The sequence below is a fragment of the Equus asinus genome, chromosome 14 (assembly GCF_041296235.1).
Source record: "Equus asinus isolate D_3611 breed Donkey chromosome 14, EquAss-T2T_v2, whole genome shotgun sequence".
Taxonomy (NCBI): Eukaryota; Metazoa; Chordata; class Mammalia; order Perissodactyla; family Equidae; genus Equus; species Equus asinus.
The window spans coordinates 37,297,327-37,317,634 of NC_091803.1; the positions used below are offsets into that span (position 1 = coordinate 37,297,327).

The 20,308-nt window shown below is 54.8% G+C and overlaps 1 protein-coding gene across 5 annotated transcripts in view; it reads left to right on the plus strand.

Annotated features, from left to right (window-relative positions):
- The window catches only part of MYH11 (myosin heavy chain 11), a 118,306-nt gene extending 98,398 nt beyond the window's left edge, over positions 1–19,908 (plus strand). For 2 of the 5 annotated variants that reach the window (XM_014837608.3, XM_014837607.3), the window contains 15 exons: positions 1,984–2,190; positions 3,670–3,774; positions 3,865–4,017; positions 4,243–4,491; positions 6,077–6,289; positions 6,621–6,833; positions 7,065–7,226; positions 7,535–7,663; positions 7,969–8,057; positions 8,493–8,616; positions 9,296–9,504; positions 10,398–10,506; positions 10,586–10,758; positions 16,117–16,155; positions 19,219–19,908. In XM_014837608.3, the coding sequence (XP_014693094.1) occupies positions 1,984–2,190; positions 3,670–3,774; positions 3,865–4,017; positions 4,243–4,491; positions 6,077–6,289; positions 6,621–6,833; positions 7,065–7,226; positions 7,535–7,663; positions 7,969–8,057; positions 8,493–8,616; positions 9,296–9,504; positions 10,398–10,506; positions 10,586–10,758; positions 16,117–16,147 (2,166 nt within the window). In that variant the 3' untranslated portion in view covers positions 16,148–16,155; positions 19,219–19,908. Of the gene's footprint in view, positions 1–1,983; positions 2,191–3,669; positions 3,775–3,864; positions 4,018–4,242; positions 4,492–6,076; positions 6,290–6,620; positions 6,834–7,064; positions 7,227–7,534; positions 7,664–7,968; positions 8,058–8,492; positions 8,617–9,295; positions 9,505–10,397; positions 10,507–10,585; positions 10,759–11,149; positions 11,151–16,116; positions 16,156–19,218 lie in introns of all 5 variants that reach the window. The other 3 variants (XM_014837605.3, XM_014837604.3, XM_070484873.1) reach the window with 2 other exon arrangements.
- The last annotated feature ends 400 nt before the right edge of the window (positions 19,909–20,308 follow it).

Sequence of the window (20,308 nt, forward strand, 5' to 3'; positions counted from 1 at the left end):
CAAGCTCGTTAAATGGGTATAGCGTTACCTAGAAGCTGTTGGGGTTTGCGCGTGTGTCTCTCCCCAGTCAAGGGGAATGTTCTCCTGTGAGGCGGCTCGTTGAGCATCTTTCCGGGAAGCTGGTCCACCAGTGGTTCTATCAGGATCTGAGAAGTTCCGGTACATTTAAGTAATGTTAGCAGTCCCTTAGGTAGCACTGATTATGTGCCAGCCGCTGTTCCAACGTCTCACAAACGCCAGCTCATTTCATTTCACCCGTGACCTTTGTTAAAACACAGATCTCGAGGCCCCACGCTCTGAAAATCACAGTGCATGGCTGCGCTCCGCGCCGCTCCAAATGAATACAAAGCTGCATGTTCAAGTCCCCTTGTCCCCTGTCCCCTGGGGTCTGGACACTAACCTTCAACATCTTGTCAATGCTTTACATATTCTGGACACGTAAGAGTTTGCTCATTGTAACTGCCACATACATTCCTCCTTTCGATTGTCTTCCCTTTGTCATGTTCACAAGTTTTTAAAATTTTGATATAATTTGAACCCGCTGGGCTGTTCCCACTTTCTGAAATAACTAGCGCTCCAGACAGTAGGAAGGTGTTATGGGACCCTTTTATTTTGTGGTTGGAAGAGGGCGACCCCAAAAAGGGTGAGTGACCATCCTCAAGCTGGGTGGTCCTCAGAGGGGAGGGGGGCTGGAAGCCAGGCCCCGATCCGCAGCCAGCCTGTTTGGCACCGTTTCTGCCCTGTGGGGGCAGGTGGGGGCCGGGAGGGCCTGCCCGCCGGCTCAGGTGCACTGAAAGAGGACTGTGTGTATTTCACCTGTAGCGACTTTGGTTTCCACTTGAGACCCTGGTTCCATCAGCTTGTTGGGGAAAAGCTTTCACATCATTTCTCGGCTCTCCTGACCCATGCGAAGTTTTGCCACAATTCTGGGACATGGTTTTAGCTGGGCTATGGTTTTAGGGGAGCCCAGATCCCCCGAGATCCCCCAGGGTCCTTGCTGATCAATTGCACTGTTACCCCCAGGAGGCACTCTGCCCCTGTCTGAGGTCCCAGCAGATCTTAGTCATACCTGGGGGCAGGGGAATGGCTTCTGAGGCCACCTGGACGCTGCACAGCGCCTGCCCAGGGGCTGTGGGAAAGCTGAGTGTTGTTTCCTCTGCTCTGGGACCCACACACTTCTCTCTTGCTTCCTTCCTCCTGCCCGCAGCCCCGGGAGAAGCCCCCTCCTGTCTCCTGGTTTTGCCCAAAACACTCTTTTTCTTAGGCAAACTCACGTGCCCAAAGGAGCTGGTTAGATAAAATGACTTTCTCTTAACTATCACAGAAATAGCAGTGTAGGTTTGATGATAAATGTGATACACAATAGGGAGTGGTGGGGACTGGGGCTAAGTGGCATATGGCTGCCCCATCTATAGGGCCACCTGCTACTTCCATCCAGCCAATTGTTGCCTTGGAGGAAGGCAAGACCCCTCTTTCCAGATCTTTAGTTTGTTTTTTTGAAAGTCGGAATTATTGAGACAGAGGCAGTAAAATTCACCAATTTCAAGTGTATGGCTCAGTGAATCTTGACAAATGTATGCATTTGCGTAACCACCTCCACAGTCATGATATAGAACGTTATTAGACTTTTTTAGAAGAGAAGCTTGGAATCCAGAGTTTTCTGTGACATTTCTTTATTAAAACGTTGGCAGTGAATTTTTCAGAAAGAACTGGCTGGGTCAAACAGGACATGAGGGCAGGTTGGAGGCGGCCCATGGGATGCTGGCTGGCATCCTCTGAGCTTTGGGAAAACAGAATCCCAACAGTCTTCTCGGTGGTTCTGTGTCCCCCTCCGGAGGCGAGGGGCACAGCTCCCTGGACCCACCCGAGGCCGGGGAAGGGGAGGGGAAAGACTCGCGGCCGCCGAGGTCCCCATCTTAGAACGCTCCCGGGCCACGGCTGTGACGCCCTCCCCTCCCCTCCGCCCTCTGCTTCTTCGGCCAGGCCAAGGCGAATCTTGACAAGAACAAGCAGACGCTGGAGAAGGAGAACGCAGACCTGACCAGCGAGCTGCGGGTCCTGGGCCAGGCGAAGCAGGAGGTGGAGCACAAGAAGAAGAAGCTGGAGGTGCAGCTGCAGGAGCTGCAATCCAAGTGCAGCGACGGCGAGCGCGCCCGCGCCGAGCTCAACGACAAGGTCCACAAGCTGCAGGTGAGGCGGCGCGGCCGCATCCCTGGGCGCCAAGGCCCCGAGGGACGAGTGCCTCCCAGCCGACTGGGGTGTCTCTTGCTGCAAAGCGAGTCAGCTTCCTCTGATTCCATTCCTTGAGGAGAGGAGACGGTCGCCCCCCTCACTTGAATCTTCCCAAACCTTCAGCCGCTCGTTCAACATGTATTTATTGAGCACCTTGTGTATGCCAGGCACTCTGTTTAATCCTGAGCTATAACGGCAAGGAAGAGGACACTGTCCCCCACCCCAGAAGAACTCCAGCCTAGTGGATGGAAAGACATTAATAGTCACACAAACGACTGTAAAATGATGCCAGAACAGGGAGACACATATGCAATCGGTGTGAATAACAAGGGGGCCTGACCTGCAGGAGGAGGAGTAAGGAAAGGCTTCCCTAAGAAGGATGTACAGTCTGAGAGATAAGTGGGAGTCTGCCAGGCAGAGGGGACAGCAGGTGCAAAGGCCCTGTGGTGAGTGGGAAAACAGAAGAGATGACATAAGGCCTCTAGAGCTAGAGGGCCGAGGGGGAAAGGGAGACATCATATAAAATGAGATGAGAGCCACAGGTAGGTTGTGGTCAGAAGACACGGCCTTCGAAGCCCTATTATATGTATGTTGGTCTTTACTCTGAGTGGTGGGAAGCCACTGGTGGGTTTCAAGCTGAAGAATGTGATGGCCTGTTTATCTTTGGGCTTACTTAGCTTTGGCTAGACATCTGGCCTTCCCATTCAGGGGATACAGCCAACGTTTGATAAATATTGAATGTGCTGATAACCTGGGATGAGGTGTGGGGAGAAGTATGAATTTGTCCACATCCAGCTGAGTGCAGGGCTGTTGCCATGCTAAGACAGCCATGTCCTGGAGGAGTGGCGTCAAGATCATTTACATCCTCACTGGAAACGGGAAGAGCACGGATGGTGGGCTGCTATCTCCCGAAGGACCTGCCCAGAGACACCAGGGCCTGCAGCCAAGGCAGAGAGAGCGGTGGAGGGCTTTTTACCTGTAGCGTCTACATCTTTGGTTTAGGCCATGAGGGTCAGGGAAAGGGCAGAGGGTAGGGGTGAGGAAGAGGGGTGGTGGGGACAGGGCGCCTGGAAGTGGGGGTACCATCCGCATCTCTTCTCCAACCGTAGTAGAGACAGCATCTCTCGGTGTCTGGACTCTCAGACCTGCTCCATCTCTGCCAACCTCGGCAAGGACCCAGGATCCATTTAGTGGGATCAGGGCCCAGTCAGTGCCATTTGGGGTTCTAATAGGTTCTTAGAACCAGGGATCCCAACTTGTAGGCAATGCACTTTCCTTGGGGGCCACAGAGTTCCCATGATCAGGCCTCATAGCTCACGGGTCATTCTCAATCAGTGGATACCCCAAGGCACGTCACGTGAGCAGGAGGGGCTCTTCTTACTTAATGAGGATCCTATTCTAGAGCTTCCCACTAACTACAGTCTCTCGCACCCTCAGAATGAAGTGGAGAGTGTCACAGGGATGCTCAACGAGGCGGAGGGGAAGGCCATCAAGCTGGCCAAGGACGTGGCGTCTCTCAGCTCCCAGCTCCAGGACACCCAGGTGAGCATCCTGCCATGTCATCTGGAGGGCCCTGGGATACGACCTTCCTGGGGGGTGGGCCCCTGGGACTTCTGAGTGTCCTTCTTGTAGGAGCTGCTTCAAGAAGAAACCAGGCAGAAGCTCAATGTGTCCACCAAGCTGCGCCAGCTGGAGGATGAGAGGAACAGCCTGCAGGACCAGCTGGACGAGGAGATGGAGGCCAAGCAGAACCTGGAGCGCCACATCTCGACTCTGAACATCCAGGTGCAGCTGCCTGTCCCTGCTTTTCTGGGCCCGGAGCTCTCAGTGTAGACCGGGGCGCTGAGGTGCGGTCGCGGGAGAGTGTGGGCACCATCTTGCTTGGCTCGCTGGCTCCCCCTGCTGTTGAATTTCTTCAATGAGGAGAAGGGGGGGGTCTTCGCTTCTCAGGGTTGTGGGGGCAGGGATGGACGGGAATCACTCAGCACCCCCCTCTCACTGCCATTTCAGCTCTCCGATTCGAAGAAGAAGCTGCAGGACTTTGCCAGCACCGTGGAATCTCTGGAAGAGGGCAAGAAGAAGTTCCAGAAGGAGATCGAAGGCCTCACCCAGCAGTACGAAGAGAAGGCAGCTGCTTACGACAAACTGGAAAAGACCAAGAACAGGCTTCAGCAGGAGCTGGACGACCTGGTGGTTGATTTGGACAACCAGCGGCAACTGGTGTCCAATCTGGAGAAGAAGCAGAGGAAGTTTGATCAGGTAGGGGCCGGAGGGTCCTCCAGTCTGGCTGGGGAGTTGGGTCTGTGAAGCATCCGGGGGGGCTGCCTGCCGGAGGTGTGTCGGCATCCTGTCGTCTGCTGGGCCGGAGGGGATGGAAGGCTCGCTTGCTTTGGGGTGACACGAAACACAAGGGCTCCTGGGTCACAGTGAGGAGCATGGCAGGGCCTCGATGACTGGCTTTTCCAGGTGCCTCCACCACGGGCCCCGGCAGACCCAGTGAGGCCTTAGTTTCCAGCCCCGATAAGGAATGAGATGGGTTGATTGATTTTATTCACTCAACCAGTATTTGAGAGCCTCCTGAGTATTCCAAATAATTCAATGTTTCTACCCTTTAAATACCACTCTTCCCTAACTTCTCATTACGAAGAATTTCAAGCACACGGCAGAGTTGAAAGCATCGTACAGTGAACACCTGAATACCTGCCACCTGGATTCGATTGTGAACATTTTAGCATACTCGCTTTATCACATATTTATTTATAAGGATGAATCAGATCTGTGGTTCATACCCTATCTTTGGGATGCATTTCAAAGCAGATTACAGACATTTGTACATTTCCCCCTCGATACTTCAGCGTTGCGTATCAACGAGAGTTTTTTTTAATAAATTAGCTTCTTTTGAGGTGAAATTTACATACGATGAAATGCACAAATCTCAGGGGTGCATTCCCCGAGTTCCGATAAATGCATATATACTTCTGTGACCCAAGCCCCTAAATACCACCTTAGAATGTGTTACTCAGATTTAGTAAATAGGACTTCGTTTGCAATTGACTCAGGGTTGTTCTAGAAATCAATTTGGGGATTTTCCGGGGAGGCCGGGCGGCTCAGTGCCCCTCCCCAGCTGGACTCAGTCTTGGGCTTCCATATGGCTGACTCTTCCCTTTCCTCCAGCCAGCCCTTCCTGTGCTCTCGGCTGTCTTCATGGCTTCTAACCTGCTGGTCCATTATCTGATCGAGAGCCTGAGGTCACTTTTACGATTTTCCCGTCGCCCAGAGGGTCGGGTTTTGTGTTAACTGCTGTTTGGAGGCCCGTGTGACTTCCCTCTCCTTGCTGAACTCTGGAAGTCTGGTTTTTGGATGTTAAAACGTACAACATAGGGCTTCTCTCTCTGAAAATGAGATTAATGTCAGCAAGTTCTTGGAGTCGCTTCTCCAGGCAGAGCGATGAGCGTGTGCAGATCCATCATCCACACACTCACCCGTTCCCGACTCTGGCTCACAGGGCACTTTGGAGAGCTAGCTACCTGTGGCCTTGAAACAACAGAAGAATACTTGGCCTCTGGCAGGATCACACGTCACTCTGACCTCAGCGGCAGTATTTTCTAGCCACAATGGGCAGCGTTAGTGGTTTCAGAGCACAAATGCTGGCTCTGCCTGAGGTTGACCTAAAAGTTGGAAAGCAAGATTATTATAAATGATTTCCATAGATACCTAAGTTACTCACACCTGAATCTGGGCCAATTCAACAGGACACAAGGCTTCCTCCCCATATTTGCGATGAAATGCAGCGGAACCTGGGGTACGCCTGGAGGTCACCTCTGGGTCTTCTGTTCTGTTGTAGCTGCTGGCCGAGGAGAAAAGCATCTCTTCCAAGTATGCGGATGAGAGGGACAGAGCTGAGGCAGAAGCCAGGGAGAAGGAAACCAAGGCCTTGTCCCTGGCGCGGGCCCTCGAGGAGGCCTTGGAAGCCAAAGAGGAACTCGAGAGGACCAACAAAATGCTCAAAGCCGAGATGGAGGATCTGGTCAGCTCCAAGGATGACGTGGGCAAGAACGTAAGTCGCTCTTGATCGTCTTGGCTTGTTGGCATTTCATCAACCCATCCTCTCTGCTATTTATCAGTTCATGAGGGGCTGGCTCTGTGCCTCTTTCATGTTATGAGATTATCAGGAATTGAAGGCAGTCCCTGGGCTGGCGCAAGGATGGGGCCTGGCTGGGAACAGCAGTTGGGGCTGGAGCCTCAGTCAAGGGTCCCAAGAGGACGGCTCTGCTCTTAGCTCCCGGTCCTGTAGCCTGTGGGTGGCAGCAGCCCTCTCTGACCTTAATGAGCTGCCCGTCGTTGGGGGCCACCTGACCATATTGATGAAGTCAACCCTCACGTCAAAGGTCCACGAGCTGGAGAAGTCCAAGCGGGCCCTGGAAACCCAGATGGAGGAGATGAAGACCCAGCTGGAGGAGCTGGAGGACGAGCTGCAGGCGACGGAAGATGCGAAGCTGCGGCTGGAGGTCAACATGCAGGCCCTCAAGGGCCAGTTCGAGCGTGATCTCCAGGCCCGGGATGAGCAGAATGAAGAGAAGAGGAGGCAGCTCCAGAGGCAGGTAATCCGTGTCGGGGGACAGGAGGGAGGGGAAGGGAGGGTGGCCTGTTGCCTTCCCTCCACCGCTGCTTCCTGGCCTCGTGGAAACTGTTCTCACCTACATCTGGGGATGGAAGGCCCACTTGGCAGGTGTTGTACACACCTGGGAGGTCAGTGGATGCTGGCCAAGGTGGGGAAAGGACCTCGGAGGGGCAGCCCAGCCCAGCAGCACGCATCTCTCTTCCTCGCTCAGCTTCACGAGTACGAGACGGAACTGGAAGATGAGCGAAAGCAGCGGGCCCTGGCCGCCGCGGCCAAGAAGAAGCTGGAAGTGGACCTGAAAGATCTGGAGCTCCAGGCAGACTCGGCCATCAAGGGGAGGGAGGAAGCCATCAAGCAGCTTCGCAAACTGCAGGTGGGTGACGCCCTGAGTGCAGGGCACGGGCGGAGGGAGGGGACAGCTCCCCTTTAGCTTTTGGGGGCTGTTTGCTGCTCTGGGTAGGGTGCCGTCACCAGGCATTTGGCCAAAACCCTTAGATGACATCACCATTTCTAAGGCCAGCTCACCCCATCCAGCATGATGTCCCCAAACAGCCACCTGGCCACTGGAAGCTGAGGGGGCAACAGTGGAAAATCCTAGGGTTGGCATGGAAAGATAATTTGGGTGGCAGAAATTGGGTGAATAAGGACATCTGAGCTCGTCCTTCCTCTTGACTCCTACAGGCTCAGATGAAGGACTTCCAGAGAGAGCTGGAAGATGCCCGTGCCTCTAGAGACGAGATCTTTGCCACAGCCAAGGAGAACGAGAAGAAAGCCAAGAGCTTAGAAGCAGACCTCATGCAGCTACAGGAGGTAAAGCTGCTGCTTTACCCTCAGATGGGGATGTCGTGGGAGCCACCCCGGGCCCCCAGGTGTGCGCATCCACACCTTTCTTTCCCTCGCCCGCCATTCCACATGGGTGGACCCCCCCAGGAAGGGCAAGGAAAGACACGGTTCTCCTCTGACGTGTCGGCAGGGCCTCCCCTGAGCTCAGAGGAGGCACAGCCATTTCCAGGGGTGGCCACAAAGCCTGCTGGGGCCTGGTGACAGGAGCAGGTGGATTCTGAGCCCTTCCTGCAGACAACAGGTTTCCTTCCTCCCCACTCTCCACCGTCCAGGACCTGGCCGCGGCTGAGAGGGCGCGCAAACAGGCGGACCTGGAGAAGGAGGAATTGGCCGAGGAGCTGGCCAGCAGCGTGTCGGGAAGGTATGGAGCCACCTGGGGAGCAAGCGGGGTCCTGGACTCAGATGAGGCAGGGGAGGCAGCTCACAGGGCAGCCTCATTTTAAGGCTGACAATGATAGAATGTTCAACTGAGCTTGTGACAAGGGTTTTCACACCCTATTTGGAGGGGTGGCCAGTTTCCTTCATTCTGAATGAACAGCATGGTGGGGACAGAGAGCGTCTGGGGATGTCAGCAAGCTCATCCCAGGCCTGGTTTTGCTGACACCAATGGGGTATGAGTCCTGGCTCCCCACCTCCCAGCTGTGTGACTCTGGACAAGTCTCTAAGCCTCTCTGAGCCTCTGTTTCCTCAGTTATAAATGAGGGCGACCCTGAGGCATTGCTCCTTCAAGGAGAGGGAGTTTTCTAAGCCAGGGGAGGCTGGAGGCCCTGGACGAGGCTGTGTTCCTTGCCCTCAGGAATGCGCTTCAGGACGAGAAGCGGCGCCTGGAGGCGAGGATTGCACAGCTGGAGGAGGAGCTGGAGGAGGAGCAAGGCAACATGGAGGCCATGAGCGACCGCGTCCGGAAGGCCACACAGCAGGTGGGGGCCAGAGCGGGGCCAGGCTGTCGGGGCTGGGCCGTGCACCAGAGCAGCCCCTGCTCCAACCCACGGGGGAGCAGGCTCTGGTTCAGAAGCCCCACGCTGGTCCAGTGACATGCATCCCGGGCTGCTGTGGGCCAGGCCCGAGGGCAGGGGGCAGAGGAGAGCAGGGAGATGCAAGAGTGGGAGCCCAGCAGGGTCCCTCCTGTGTGTGCACTCCCTCTTCTGCTCATGCCAGCACCCTGCCTGCTGCCTCTCCTTTGGTGGCTGGTGCGTGTCTGGCTCCCTCCAGCAGATGAGTGGCCATCCCTGGAGTAAGGGCTTTGTGGTCTCCTTGTTGCTCTTTCAAGCCCTGGCCTTACAGTAGTGAGCCCTCGGTGACATTACTGAGTGCTAGCTCCATGAGGGGCACTGAGGACCCAGCGTTTGACCTAGAGCCACAGACCAGGAGCCGAGAGGACAGGGAGGCTGGGTGGCACTGGAACGCTGCCTGGAGAATGAGCTGGGCCTTCAAGGATGACCAGGGAGGAGCTGGTGGCTGGATGAGAGGGAGGATGGCTCCTGGTCGCTCCAGCTCCAGGGACCTGTGCAGAGGCCCAAGAAGGCTGGAGACGCTGGGAGAGTGCCCCACCCCGGGCCTCCATGCCCTCCGCCCCACCACCTTCACCCTCCTCCCCAGGCCGAACAGCTCAACAACGAGCTGGCCACGGAGCGCAGCACAGCCCAGAAGAACGAGAGCGCGCGGCAGCAGCTCGAGCGCCAGAACAAGGAGCTGCGGAGCAAGCTGCAGGAGATGGAGGGGGCCGTCAAGTCCAAGTTCAAGTCCACCATCGCAGCGCTGGAGGCCAAGATCGCCCAGCTGGAGGAGCAGGTGGAACAGGAGGCCAGGTACGCTGGGACGAGGGTGCCAACGACAGCCTGCTTGCCAGTGAGTGGCGGGGGATGCGGGGGGCCAGGGAGCCTCTCCGGGCATCAGTTCTGGCTGTGAAATACGCTCAGTGGTGGTACCCGCGCTGCAGGTGTGTTGTGAGAAGTGAGTGAGAACACAGGGAAGCCCCCCGAAATGTCAGCTGTAGTACGGGGCCTGACTCCTTGGTGACAGGAGCCAGCCTTCCCGGGAGCACACGTGGCTTCTCCTAACCTACATTTGCACAAATCCCAAATCAATAACCCATCGGCACCGAAATATGGGCAGGCTTCTCATTTTAACGAGGGGTCGACAGAGCTGTAAGTTCACGGCACATATGTGAGCATCAGATTGCAAGGATTCTGACCCATTCGTTGTTTTATTTCTCTGGTCGTGGCTTTATTGATAACGCACATACCATACAATTCACCCATTGCAAGTGTGCAGTTCAAGCATACATTCACAGAGGGGTACCCCCTCAACGCAGTCAATGGTTCCACATTTCCATCACCTCAACAGAACCCCGTACCCTTGGCCCACACCCTCTATTTCCCCATGTCCCCAGCCCTAAGCAACCGCTGACCTACTTTCTGTCTCTTGCCGGTTCTGGACATCTCATATAAATGGAAGCAGGCAACACGTGGCTTTTTGTGCCTGCTTCTTTCACTGAGCATGATGTTTTCGAGGCTCACCCCTGTTGGAACAGGTCTCAGTCCCTCGTTCCTTTTCATGGCTGCATACTATTCCACCACCTGCCTGGCTCCTGGGATGAGCCCTGATTGGGGGCTCAGGAAGTGCCCACAGTGGGTGCGATGCTGGTCTGGTTTACATGCCAACCACAAAACAAGCCCTCTCCACTCCCCCACGTGCACAGAGAGAAACAGGCGGCTGCCAAGTCGCTGAAGCAGAAGGACAAGAAGCTGAAGGAGGTGCTGCTGCAGGTGGAGGATGAGCGCAAGATGGCGGAGCAGTACAAGGAGCAGGTAACCACCGGCACCCCAGGCCTCGCCCAACCCGCAGCCCCACCCGGGGCCCCCTGACCCTCGGGCCTCTCCCTGACAGGCAGAGAAAGGGAACGCGAGGGTCAAGCAACTCAAGAGGCAGCTGGAGGAGGCGGAGGAAGAGTCCCAGCGCATCAACGCCAACCGCAGGAAGCTGCAGCGGGAGCTGGATGAAGCCACGGAGAGCAACGAGGCCATGGGCCGTGAGGTGACTGCGCTCAAGAGCAAGCTCAGGTGAGGCGGCCCGGGCCCGGGGGGCGGTCCCCTCTCATGGGCTGGGGTGCTCACGTCAGCCTGCAATGCTCCCAGGGAGTCAATGCGTCATCGCAAAAGGCTCGCTGTCCCCAAAGCCCTCCCTCTGTGCAAGGTTTCTTCCTGCTCATCATCATTTACGCGGCACCACTGTGCGCCAGGCACGTGAGACCAGGGCCCACCTCCAAGGAGCGTTCCTTCTGTTTTCTTAACAACTGTCTCCCTTCCCATCCTCCTGGTGAGGACAAGGAGGAAGAGGCAATAGCCCCCTCTCCTGAGACCCTTCCTTGACTGCATCATCAACAACTGCAAAATCCCCTCTGTCCTTGACCTCTTTCCCGGAGTTTCTCTCCACCTTCTTTCTCTAACTCAGGGTTTCTCGGTGCTGTTGCCGTTTGGAGCTGGATGGTTCTTTATCACAGGGGCTGTTCTGGACACTGTGGGATGGTGGGGGGCATCCCTGGCCTCTCCCCACTACGTGCACTGGCACTCCCCCATTCTGGGACAACCAAAACCGTCTCCAGACGTGGGCAGGTGACCCCTGGGGGTGCAGTCACCCCAGATGGAGAACCTCCACCCTAGCTGGACCAGGGCTGTTTCCTCTCCCATGTAGCCAGGTGACCCCCTGCTCCTCGGGATTCCTTCCCACACCGCGCCCCACTGGGTTCCCTGCAGGTTTGAGCTCTGAGCTTCCCGTCACATTCACCCTCAACCCTCCAGGAGGGTGATCCAGCCTGTCATGTCCTTGACCTCCTCTCCTCCGTGGTCCTGCCACTTCAGGGGCATTAGCAGGAACTCTGAGCCCTAACTGGGCCGTCATCCGCCCACCACCACCTGACTCTAGCTCCCTTCCTGTGTCTCCTCTGGGGTCTTCAACTCAGCGGGGTGCTCATCCTCCCGCAGCCCCACCGACTCCTTACCGCGCGTCAAGCCCGTGCCCCGTTGCAGTCAGCCTTCCACACGTCCTTGACACCCTGGGCCCCCCTTGCTGTGTTGTACTCACTTGGTTAAAACACAACCCAAATTAAGCGCACTGGGCTCCTTCTGCTGCTCAAAGTGGTGTGAGCAAAGCAGACAGCCGTGGGGCCGCTTCTGGCTGGAATTCTCCATCCTGATGCCGAGCGGAGCTCACTCGGTGCTGCCTGGACCCCAGACTCCCCCCTTCCTCTCTCTCTCCCACTCTGAGATATCTGCTTTCTCCTCTCTCCTCAAACTTAGCACCCCCGCCCATCCTCACTCTCAGCTGATGACCTTACTTCCTGTTTAATGAAAAATGGAAACTTTCATGACACGTAAACAAGCTCCCACTTCCGCATTGACCCACCTCCCTACATCTGTGCTCATTCCTTCTACTCTTGCCCCCATTTCTGTGCTGAACTGTCCAGCACCAACTAAGGCCCACCCCTTGGTGAGACCTCTCCTGTTTACTCCAGAAATTCTTGCCTTTCTCCTTTGCAATGTTTTTCCTCTCACCGAGTCATTCCATCAGCGGAAAGACCTCTTAGCCCCACTTCCCAGCTACCCTTTACCGCAAACGCTAATCCAGCATCAGTCCTCGGGCCTCACCTGACTCAGCAGCAGCACATGCTTCAGGCCGTCACTCCTCCTGGATGGACTTTCTTCACGGGGCTTCCACACGCCAGCCTCACCTGCCTTCCTCCCTAGCTGTCTGGCTTCTTTCTTCATCTCCTCTGCTGGTACCTCATCGTAAAGCCTACTTGCCATTGGCCTGCCCCAGGGTGCCATCCTGGTTCTCTCCTCATCTCCATCTCTGCTCACTCCCAGCCCAGGACGCCACCCTTGTTCTCTCCTCATCTCCATCTCTGCTCACTCCCATCCCAGGACGCCACCCTTGTTCTCTCCTCATCTCCATCTCTGCTCTCTCCAACCCTGGGGCACCATCCTGGTTCTCTCATCTCCATCTCTGCTCACTCTCGTCCCAGGGCGCCATCCTAGTTCTCTCATTTCCATCTCTGCTCACTCCCGTCCCAGGGCGCCATCTTGGTTCTCTCCTCATCTCCATCTCTGCTCTCCCACCCCAGGGTGCCATCTTGGTTCTCTGTCTCCATCTCTGCTCACTCCCGTCCCAGGGCGCCATCCTAGTTCTCTCCTCATCTCCACCTCTGCTCACTCCCACCCCAGGGCGCCATCTTGGTTCTCTCCTCACCTCCATCTCTGCTCTCTCCCACCCCAGGGTGCCATCTTGGTTCTCTGTCTCCATCCCTGCTCACTCCCGTCCCAGGGCGCCATCCTAGTTCTCTCCTCATCTCCACCTCTGCTCACTCCCACCCCAGGGCGCCATCTTGGTTCTCTCCTCACCTCCATCTCTGCTCTCTCCCACCCCAGGGTGCCATCTTGGTTCTCTGTCTCCATCCCTGCTCACTCCCGTCCCAGGGCGCCATCCTAGTTCTCTCCTCATCTCCACCTCTGCTCACTCCCACCCCAGGGCGCCATCTTGGTTCTCTCCTCACCTCCATCTCTGCTCTCTCCCACCCCAGGGTGCCATCTTGGTTCTCTGTCTCCATCCCTGCTCACTCCCGTCCCAGGGCGCCATCCTAGTTCTCTCCTCATCTCCACCTCTGCTCACTCCCGTCCCAGGGCGCCATCCTGGTTCTCTTCTCATCTCCATCTCTGCTCACTCCTGCCCCAGGGTGTCATCTTGGTTCTCTGTCTCCATCTCTGCTCACTCCCACCCCAGGGCACCATCTTGGTTCTCTCCTCATCTCCATCTCTGCTCACTCCCATCCCAGGGCACCATCCTGGTTCTCTTCTCATCTCTACCTCTGCTCACTCTCTAGGTGATCTCAACCAGCCTGTGGCTTTAGAATTCCACCCATAGCTAGTGGCTTCCTAGTTTCTATCTCCAGCCCAGACTTCATCTGGGAACCCCAGACCTGCTTGGCATTCCCACTGGATACCTAACAGGCAGCTCATACCTAACGTGCCCCAACCTGAGCCCTGGTTGAACCCCATCACCCCCAAACCACAGTCTTCTCCAACTCACCAACTGGAATGATAAAGTTGCTGTTAACCCAGGCCACAAACCTTGTGGCCATTCTTTTTCTCTCTCCCTTTTCCTACATCCAATCTTTTGGAAAATCTGGTCAACTTACCCTTCAAAATACTGTACATCCAGAATCCAACCACTTCTTGCCATGCTGGTCCAAGCTACCCTCGCCTCCCATCTCAATAAGCTTCACAGCCTCCTCCTGGGCCTCCCTGCTTCCATGCTGGCCCCTTACAGTCTGTTCTCAACACAGCAGCTAGAGGGATCCTGTTTAAATGAAGTCAGATCGCGCACGTCCCTCCCTTGCCTGGAGCCATCCAATGGCTTCTACCGCACTCAGAGCCAAAGCAATGCCTTTACACTGGTTGGTTCCACTAGGCCCTCCAGGATCTCTGTCCACCGCCTCCTAAATTACCCCTCAACATCTTCACACCCTGCCTCAGGGCCTTTGTACGAGCTGTTCCCTCTGCCTGGTACACTCTTCCCCCAGCTCTCTGCTGGCTCCCTCCTTCCCTTCTTTCAGGCGTTTACTCACCCACGTTACCTTGTCTAAAATTTCCAACCTCACTCTCTACAGCTCTCCTCTCTCTTCCCCACCAGTCACCACGTAACCTGTTATTTATTTTACTTATCTCATTCATCGTCTGTCTTCACTCTCGGCCTGCAAGCCCAGGAGCACAGAGGTTTTTTCTGTTTCTTCATCCCCAGTGTCTGGGATAGTGCTGGACACTGAGTACATCTTTAGCCATCGAGTCAGAGATGCTGTTTCTCCAGCTTCAGTCCTTCTCAAACCACCTTAGCCATCTGGCCTTGGCCTCTTACTAGCTGTACTATGGCTGGCTTGATATTTTCTTTGGAATTAACTGTTCTAATCATACATGTCTATTTGCAAATAAAACTCAGCACCCCTGTATTGTTAAGCCAGGATCAGTTGCATCAGCAGGTCACAGGGAAATTAAATACAGTGAAAGCAAAACCACAGGGAGTTCTGCCTGTGGTGGCCACAAATTGATGACCAGGACCTGAAGGCCTGCTTCTCAAGTTAAAAAGGGGGTGACAAAAGACATTAGGACCAAACAGACTTTCTCTGCCATGTTTAAAGAGGGGTGAAAGGGAATACCATTTTTCCTGTGCAATTCAGCTCTCCAGCGGCGTGCCCAGGAAGCAGCTGAAATCACCTGGCACGTCGGCTCCAGACTTTGAGAACCACTGCAGGAGACAAGGGGACGCTCAGACCCCACTCAGAAGGGGGACGAGAGCGGCTGGTTCAGGGTCCAGGGATGCAGGGAGGAGCCCCCAGCCCCTGCAAGGTGAAGGGCTTGTGGGTCCCCACTGACGGATTGGAAACCAGACCTAACCTCCCAGCTCCAGCAGGTGCTTGGCAGTAACCCCCAGGGTTGGCTGTCAGCGGAGGAGAGCTGTTCTCCCCACGAAGACCCCCAGAATACACTCTGCTGATGACGGGACACTGAGCGCTGGGGCAGCCCGTCAGCCACTTCAGCCCTCTCACTGTCCAGCTCCCTTTTCTCGGGACCGATGATCTTTTAGCACACGCAGAATATCCCGCGTGGGCTCTGCCCTGGACAGCTGACCGTTCTCTTAGGCCACACAGGCCTGTGTCACACAAACCATTTTTCCAGTCCCAATGTGAACAGACACATAACACAGGCTGATGACAGGTCATACTTTTTTCCACCTTCTCTGAGCCTTCTAGATGTGCAAAACCCTCAAATCGAGCACAAGAGCTCTGAGCGAGGCTGGCAAGCCTAGCCAGCAACTCGGGGAATAAGGACTTACAAAGCAAGTGTCATCCAGGTTGTAGCCAGATAAATCTTGACCCAAACCCTCAGGAAAGCCTGACCGATAATACCGACCATTTGCCACGCCACCGTCATCTCCAACACGAGCCACCGAAGGTGACCACCGCTACCTTCTTGCTAAAAGACAAGGAAGACCCAGTAATAATCATAAAAGTGAGACGCTGCTGCGGGTGCCTTGCCCGGCTCTTTTCAGGGTCTGTTCCCACATGGATCTTTGAACTAGCTTACCCAAACGCCATCACGTCCCTGAACAGGTATGCAGAATGGGGAGAAAGCCAGCTGCGTTCTTAAAAGCAGCTCGGAAGGACAGATATCTGCTTTTTAATAGAAAGAAGGGCTTGTCCTTTGGCGTGCCAGCGTCCCCAAGAGGTCTTGTCTTCAGGGCCTTTGCTGTAAGGTTGAATTAAAAGTGCCTTTAATGACTGAATTGAAGCAAATGTCTTTATGATTGAAAACGCGCTGAAGTGGGCTGCCAACGGTAACCACCAGGGACTCTCTCTCTCTCTGTTTCAGAGGCCCCCTCCCCCAGGAAACTCCGCAATGACTCACCAGGTATCATGCCTCAGCTTCGTGCCTCATGTGTGTCGCACTCGGTTTCCATTTCCTTTCTGCCCATCGTGCCCTCCCGTGCCCTCCTTTTTTTTTTTGACCTTTGCAAATTTCCGTGAGATTCCTGCAAAATCGGAAGGCTTGGTATCTTGGTCCAAAACTGTCTTTCATCAAAACCTCGATCAACACAAGAAGACCTCATCTCTTGACCCATTTTCCTTCCCTACTTCCGCTTTGGCATATGACATGGCACCCAATGTGTCCTTGTCCCCCGAGTACTGGCGAGCGTTTAGAGGCTGTGTGTGTGTCGCTTGGGTTGTTCCTACCTGCGTAAGAGGGCCTCTCTGACACTGTCAGGACACGTGGCTGTGCTGGCCTCTCATGTCTCGTTACAATATCCCACTGAGCGGGTATGACAGCTCCACAATCTGGGTACAGTCCTGGAGAATGGCTTCCATCTGGCTGGTCTGGGTCACAAATCAGAATTAACAGAGCACAGGTCCGCGGTAACCGCGTTCCAGCTACTTGTCCCCCCACCATTGGGCTTTCACGAACTTGTCTGCGAAGGAAATGAGCTCTCACCACCGCGTCTTACAGGGGGCAGGGCTGCTGGAAGCTTCAGCAGGGCCCACCTGCTCACTGCACGTTCAGCGCACGAGGGCAGACGGTGGCCACCGCGGAGCCCAGCGCGGGCCTGGCAGAGCCTCTCCCAGAGGCATCACGGGCACATGTTCACGGTCTGGGGAATGGATGCCCAAGACGTGAGGAAGCCCCTGGGGCCCTTTGCAAGCCAGTTAAGGGGGCTCAACTTCTCTGGGGCTTTAAAAACTTTTTCCTATGTCAAGTTAGACAATTGGGGCCTGATTTGCCTTTCATCTTTCTTGAGAGGCCAAGCCAGCCCTGGCGTGTCCATCTTCTCTTTCGGAGAATCTCTGCTTTGCTCTCGCTACCCAAATACTTAAAGCTGGATGAGGTCTTCAGTGTCAGTGTCATGGGGGGCAGAGAAGCCTCTAGGACACACAGCTTTCCGGCGGGTCTCCTGCCAGCTATTGGGATCCGAGAACAAGCTGGATAGGGTTGCTGGAGTGTGGGACCCATGAGTTAATGGGAAACCGAGTCCTATACTCTAGCACTGATTCCTGGTGTGTCAGTAGTGCCTTCGATACATTCTCCATGAACAGAATCCAAATTCTCCGGCATCAGACCCTTTAAGATAATCTTTAGAAGGGTCCCTTCCTTCCAGTAACAGATACAGCCAGTGTCAGCCTTTGCTTAGGATTTGAAAACAGCTCCCTCAAGAAAGGCACTTGAACAGGTTTGCAAGACTGGTGCCCGAGCGGGGGGCTTACGGTGACCCAGGGCACGGGTCACCTCTTAGACCAGGGGATCACATTCATCCGTTAACCTCTTCTAGCAAGCAAATGCAGACTCCTCCCAGAGGCAGAGAGAGCGCCCGCAGCCGGGAAGCACAGGTGAGCGCTGGTCGCCAGCCCCCGGCTCTAACACCTAACACCGGGCTGAGAACCTGGAGGTCGACAAGAGGAAGGAGCGAGATGTGTGGGCTGTTGCTGCCGCCCCTCTCTCCGCCCTGGACTCTCAGACCCTTCTCTCTGAGCCCGGGTTCTTGGAAAACACGGTGCTAAAGAAGGAAGGGATTTCCAAAGGGCACTTCTAGAGAGAGTTAGGGCAAGTTAGATCTAAGGGAGCCGAAGCCTAGAAGCTGCCTGCTGACGCGAGGGACGAGGGACGCTGACCTGAGTCTTTAGTTGGGAGTGGCTGTAACTTTAAGTATTTATTCCTGATCGCTGCACCTCGGCAAGGATCACCCGCTGGACCCGGTGGGCTTTCCGAGCCGGGGTTTCTCCCACCCTCGGACCCCAAAAGGCTCCTGTTGGGAGTTCCCCTTCCCAGCGATCAGGAATCCCTGGGCCTTGCTTGTGCCTCCAGTCTCACCTGTCTTGAGTTGTCCCTTTGACTAAAGAACCGGTAACTCGGGTGGGCTCACCCGTGTGGCTTCTCTGTGTGGTCTCTGTGTGGCAAAATGGGTCGCTGTGTCACAAAAAGTCTGCTTTCTTCTTAGACATCCTGAAATGAGTTAGGACGTGTCCTCTGATCAGGACAAACAGGGCCGGATGGCCGGAGCCCAACACCATTATTTGTTGTGACCCCTGAAAACACGGCGAACGTTTTTTCCAAACGGCGGGGAGCAGGGTTAAGTGCAGGTGCATCCGATGTTTCCTCCTCCTGCCTGGCCCGCCCTCCTCGGAAGAGGCTCCCTGCAGGTGACAGGGCAGGCCCTGGTGGTAACTCAGGGCACCCGCAGGACGGAGAAGAGGAGATGGGTGCGGTTAGGGACAGAGAGAAAGGGTGTTTTAGCCAGAGCTAAAATACACCTTGCATTAACATTAACTTATTTTCCTAACAAATATTCATTGAACACCTTTACGTGCCATGCAGTGACTGCAGTGGTCAGCAAAACCCAGACGAGATGCCCGCCCTGCGGGAACTCAGTGCGAGAATTCTGCTGCACAAAAGCAGGGGGCGCTGTGTTGCCTTTAAGCAGAGAGCACCCACGCGGTGTCCACGCAGTGACCTCCTTCCCTCTCAAGGCTGCCCTTGATGCTCATGTTCACCTTTTTCCACTTGAAAAGCTAAAACCCAAACCCTTCCCCTTCCACCCTTCTGAAGGGCAGGAGGCGCAGAATGAACACATGTCCTCCTCCAGACCTGCCCCACGGGGTATGAATAAACCCCTGAGAGGTGTCAGCCCTCACTTCTCTTTTTTTCTTCTTTTCTAAGTAAAAGACCACAGCAGATCAGAATCCTGGGGGTCATCAAGTGAGCAGGCCAGATATTTTTGACAGCAGAGGGTCCTGCTCTGAAAAAATCAACTTTGCCCCCATCCCCAGACCCTGAGAGTGGTCAGGATTTGTTGACTCCGCCCTGAATATTTGCGCCTCGTTTGTTTTGAGTTTGTGTGTGTTTTTTTGCCCCTTCTAACGATCTCTTCCAGCCTCGAGGGAGATTTCTGTACTAAAGAAACATGTGTTTTCTTACGACCCACAGGCGAGGAAACGAGACCTCTTTCGTTACCTCCCGAAGGACTGGAGGACGCCGAGTTATTGAAAACGCGGATGGTTCAGAGGAGGAAGTGGATGCGCGCGACGCAGACTTCAACGGAACCAAAGCCAGTGAATAAGCAACTTGCTCAGAACAGAAACAAAACCCAGTGGACTCTGCTTAGCACGGTCTAAATCCATTTTCAAATTCCAAACATCACAGACACCCCTCACGATGAACATAGAAACCACCATCAATTAAAGTTTTGAATGATGACCCAAATGGGAAAAACCCGACAGGAGACACAGGCACACCCGCTCCCTCCATCATTGAATTGTGCAGAGGTTTTGAGTTTTTAGAAAAATATATCCACAGTAACTAATCACTGGCAACTTAGTTTACATGAAATGCGGAGAAAGCCACCAAAATGGGTGCCACTGCCCCCCCGCCCAAGCCATTCCCTAACCTGCGTACCCTTCCAACATCTGGAGCAGGCCCTCGCGTGAGAATTCTCTTCCCCTCCTGGTTACACACAGCAGATGCACACAGTTCACTGAGACCAAGAGCCTTCCGTAGTCACGTGGATTAGAAAGGGGGACACTGCTCCGACAGGAAGAGCAGGAATGCGACACTGTTTTAAATGCACCCCGATTGTACTTAAGGACACCCTCACTAATAAAAAGACATAAATCACTAGACCGTGGTCGGCTCTTTTGTTTTTTGCTACAGGGTGCAAGAACGGGAAGCTTTCTTTTCCATTCCTCCCAACGACCCTATGAAGGCAGGGTTATTATTTCATCAATGGGGAATCTGAGGCCTAGAGAGGTGAAATAAATTGTCCAAGGTCCCCCGGCTGGCAAACAAGAGGCGGCGCAGAGATGCAAAGCGAGTCTGTGGTGCGGGGCTTCCCCAACGGGAAGGCACCAGCCCCAGGCTCAGGGAGGCAGGAGGCGACCAAGAAGAACATCTTTCTCAGGCAAAACCAAAATGTCTATAATGTGAAGGATACGAGAGTTCCTTAAATTTCTAAGTTAAAACACAAGACTCTGCCCGGCACGGGTTGACAAATTTTTTCTATAAAGGTCAGAGAGTAAAT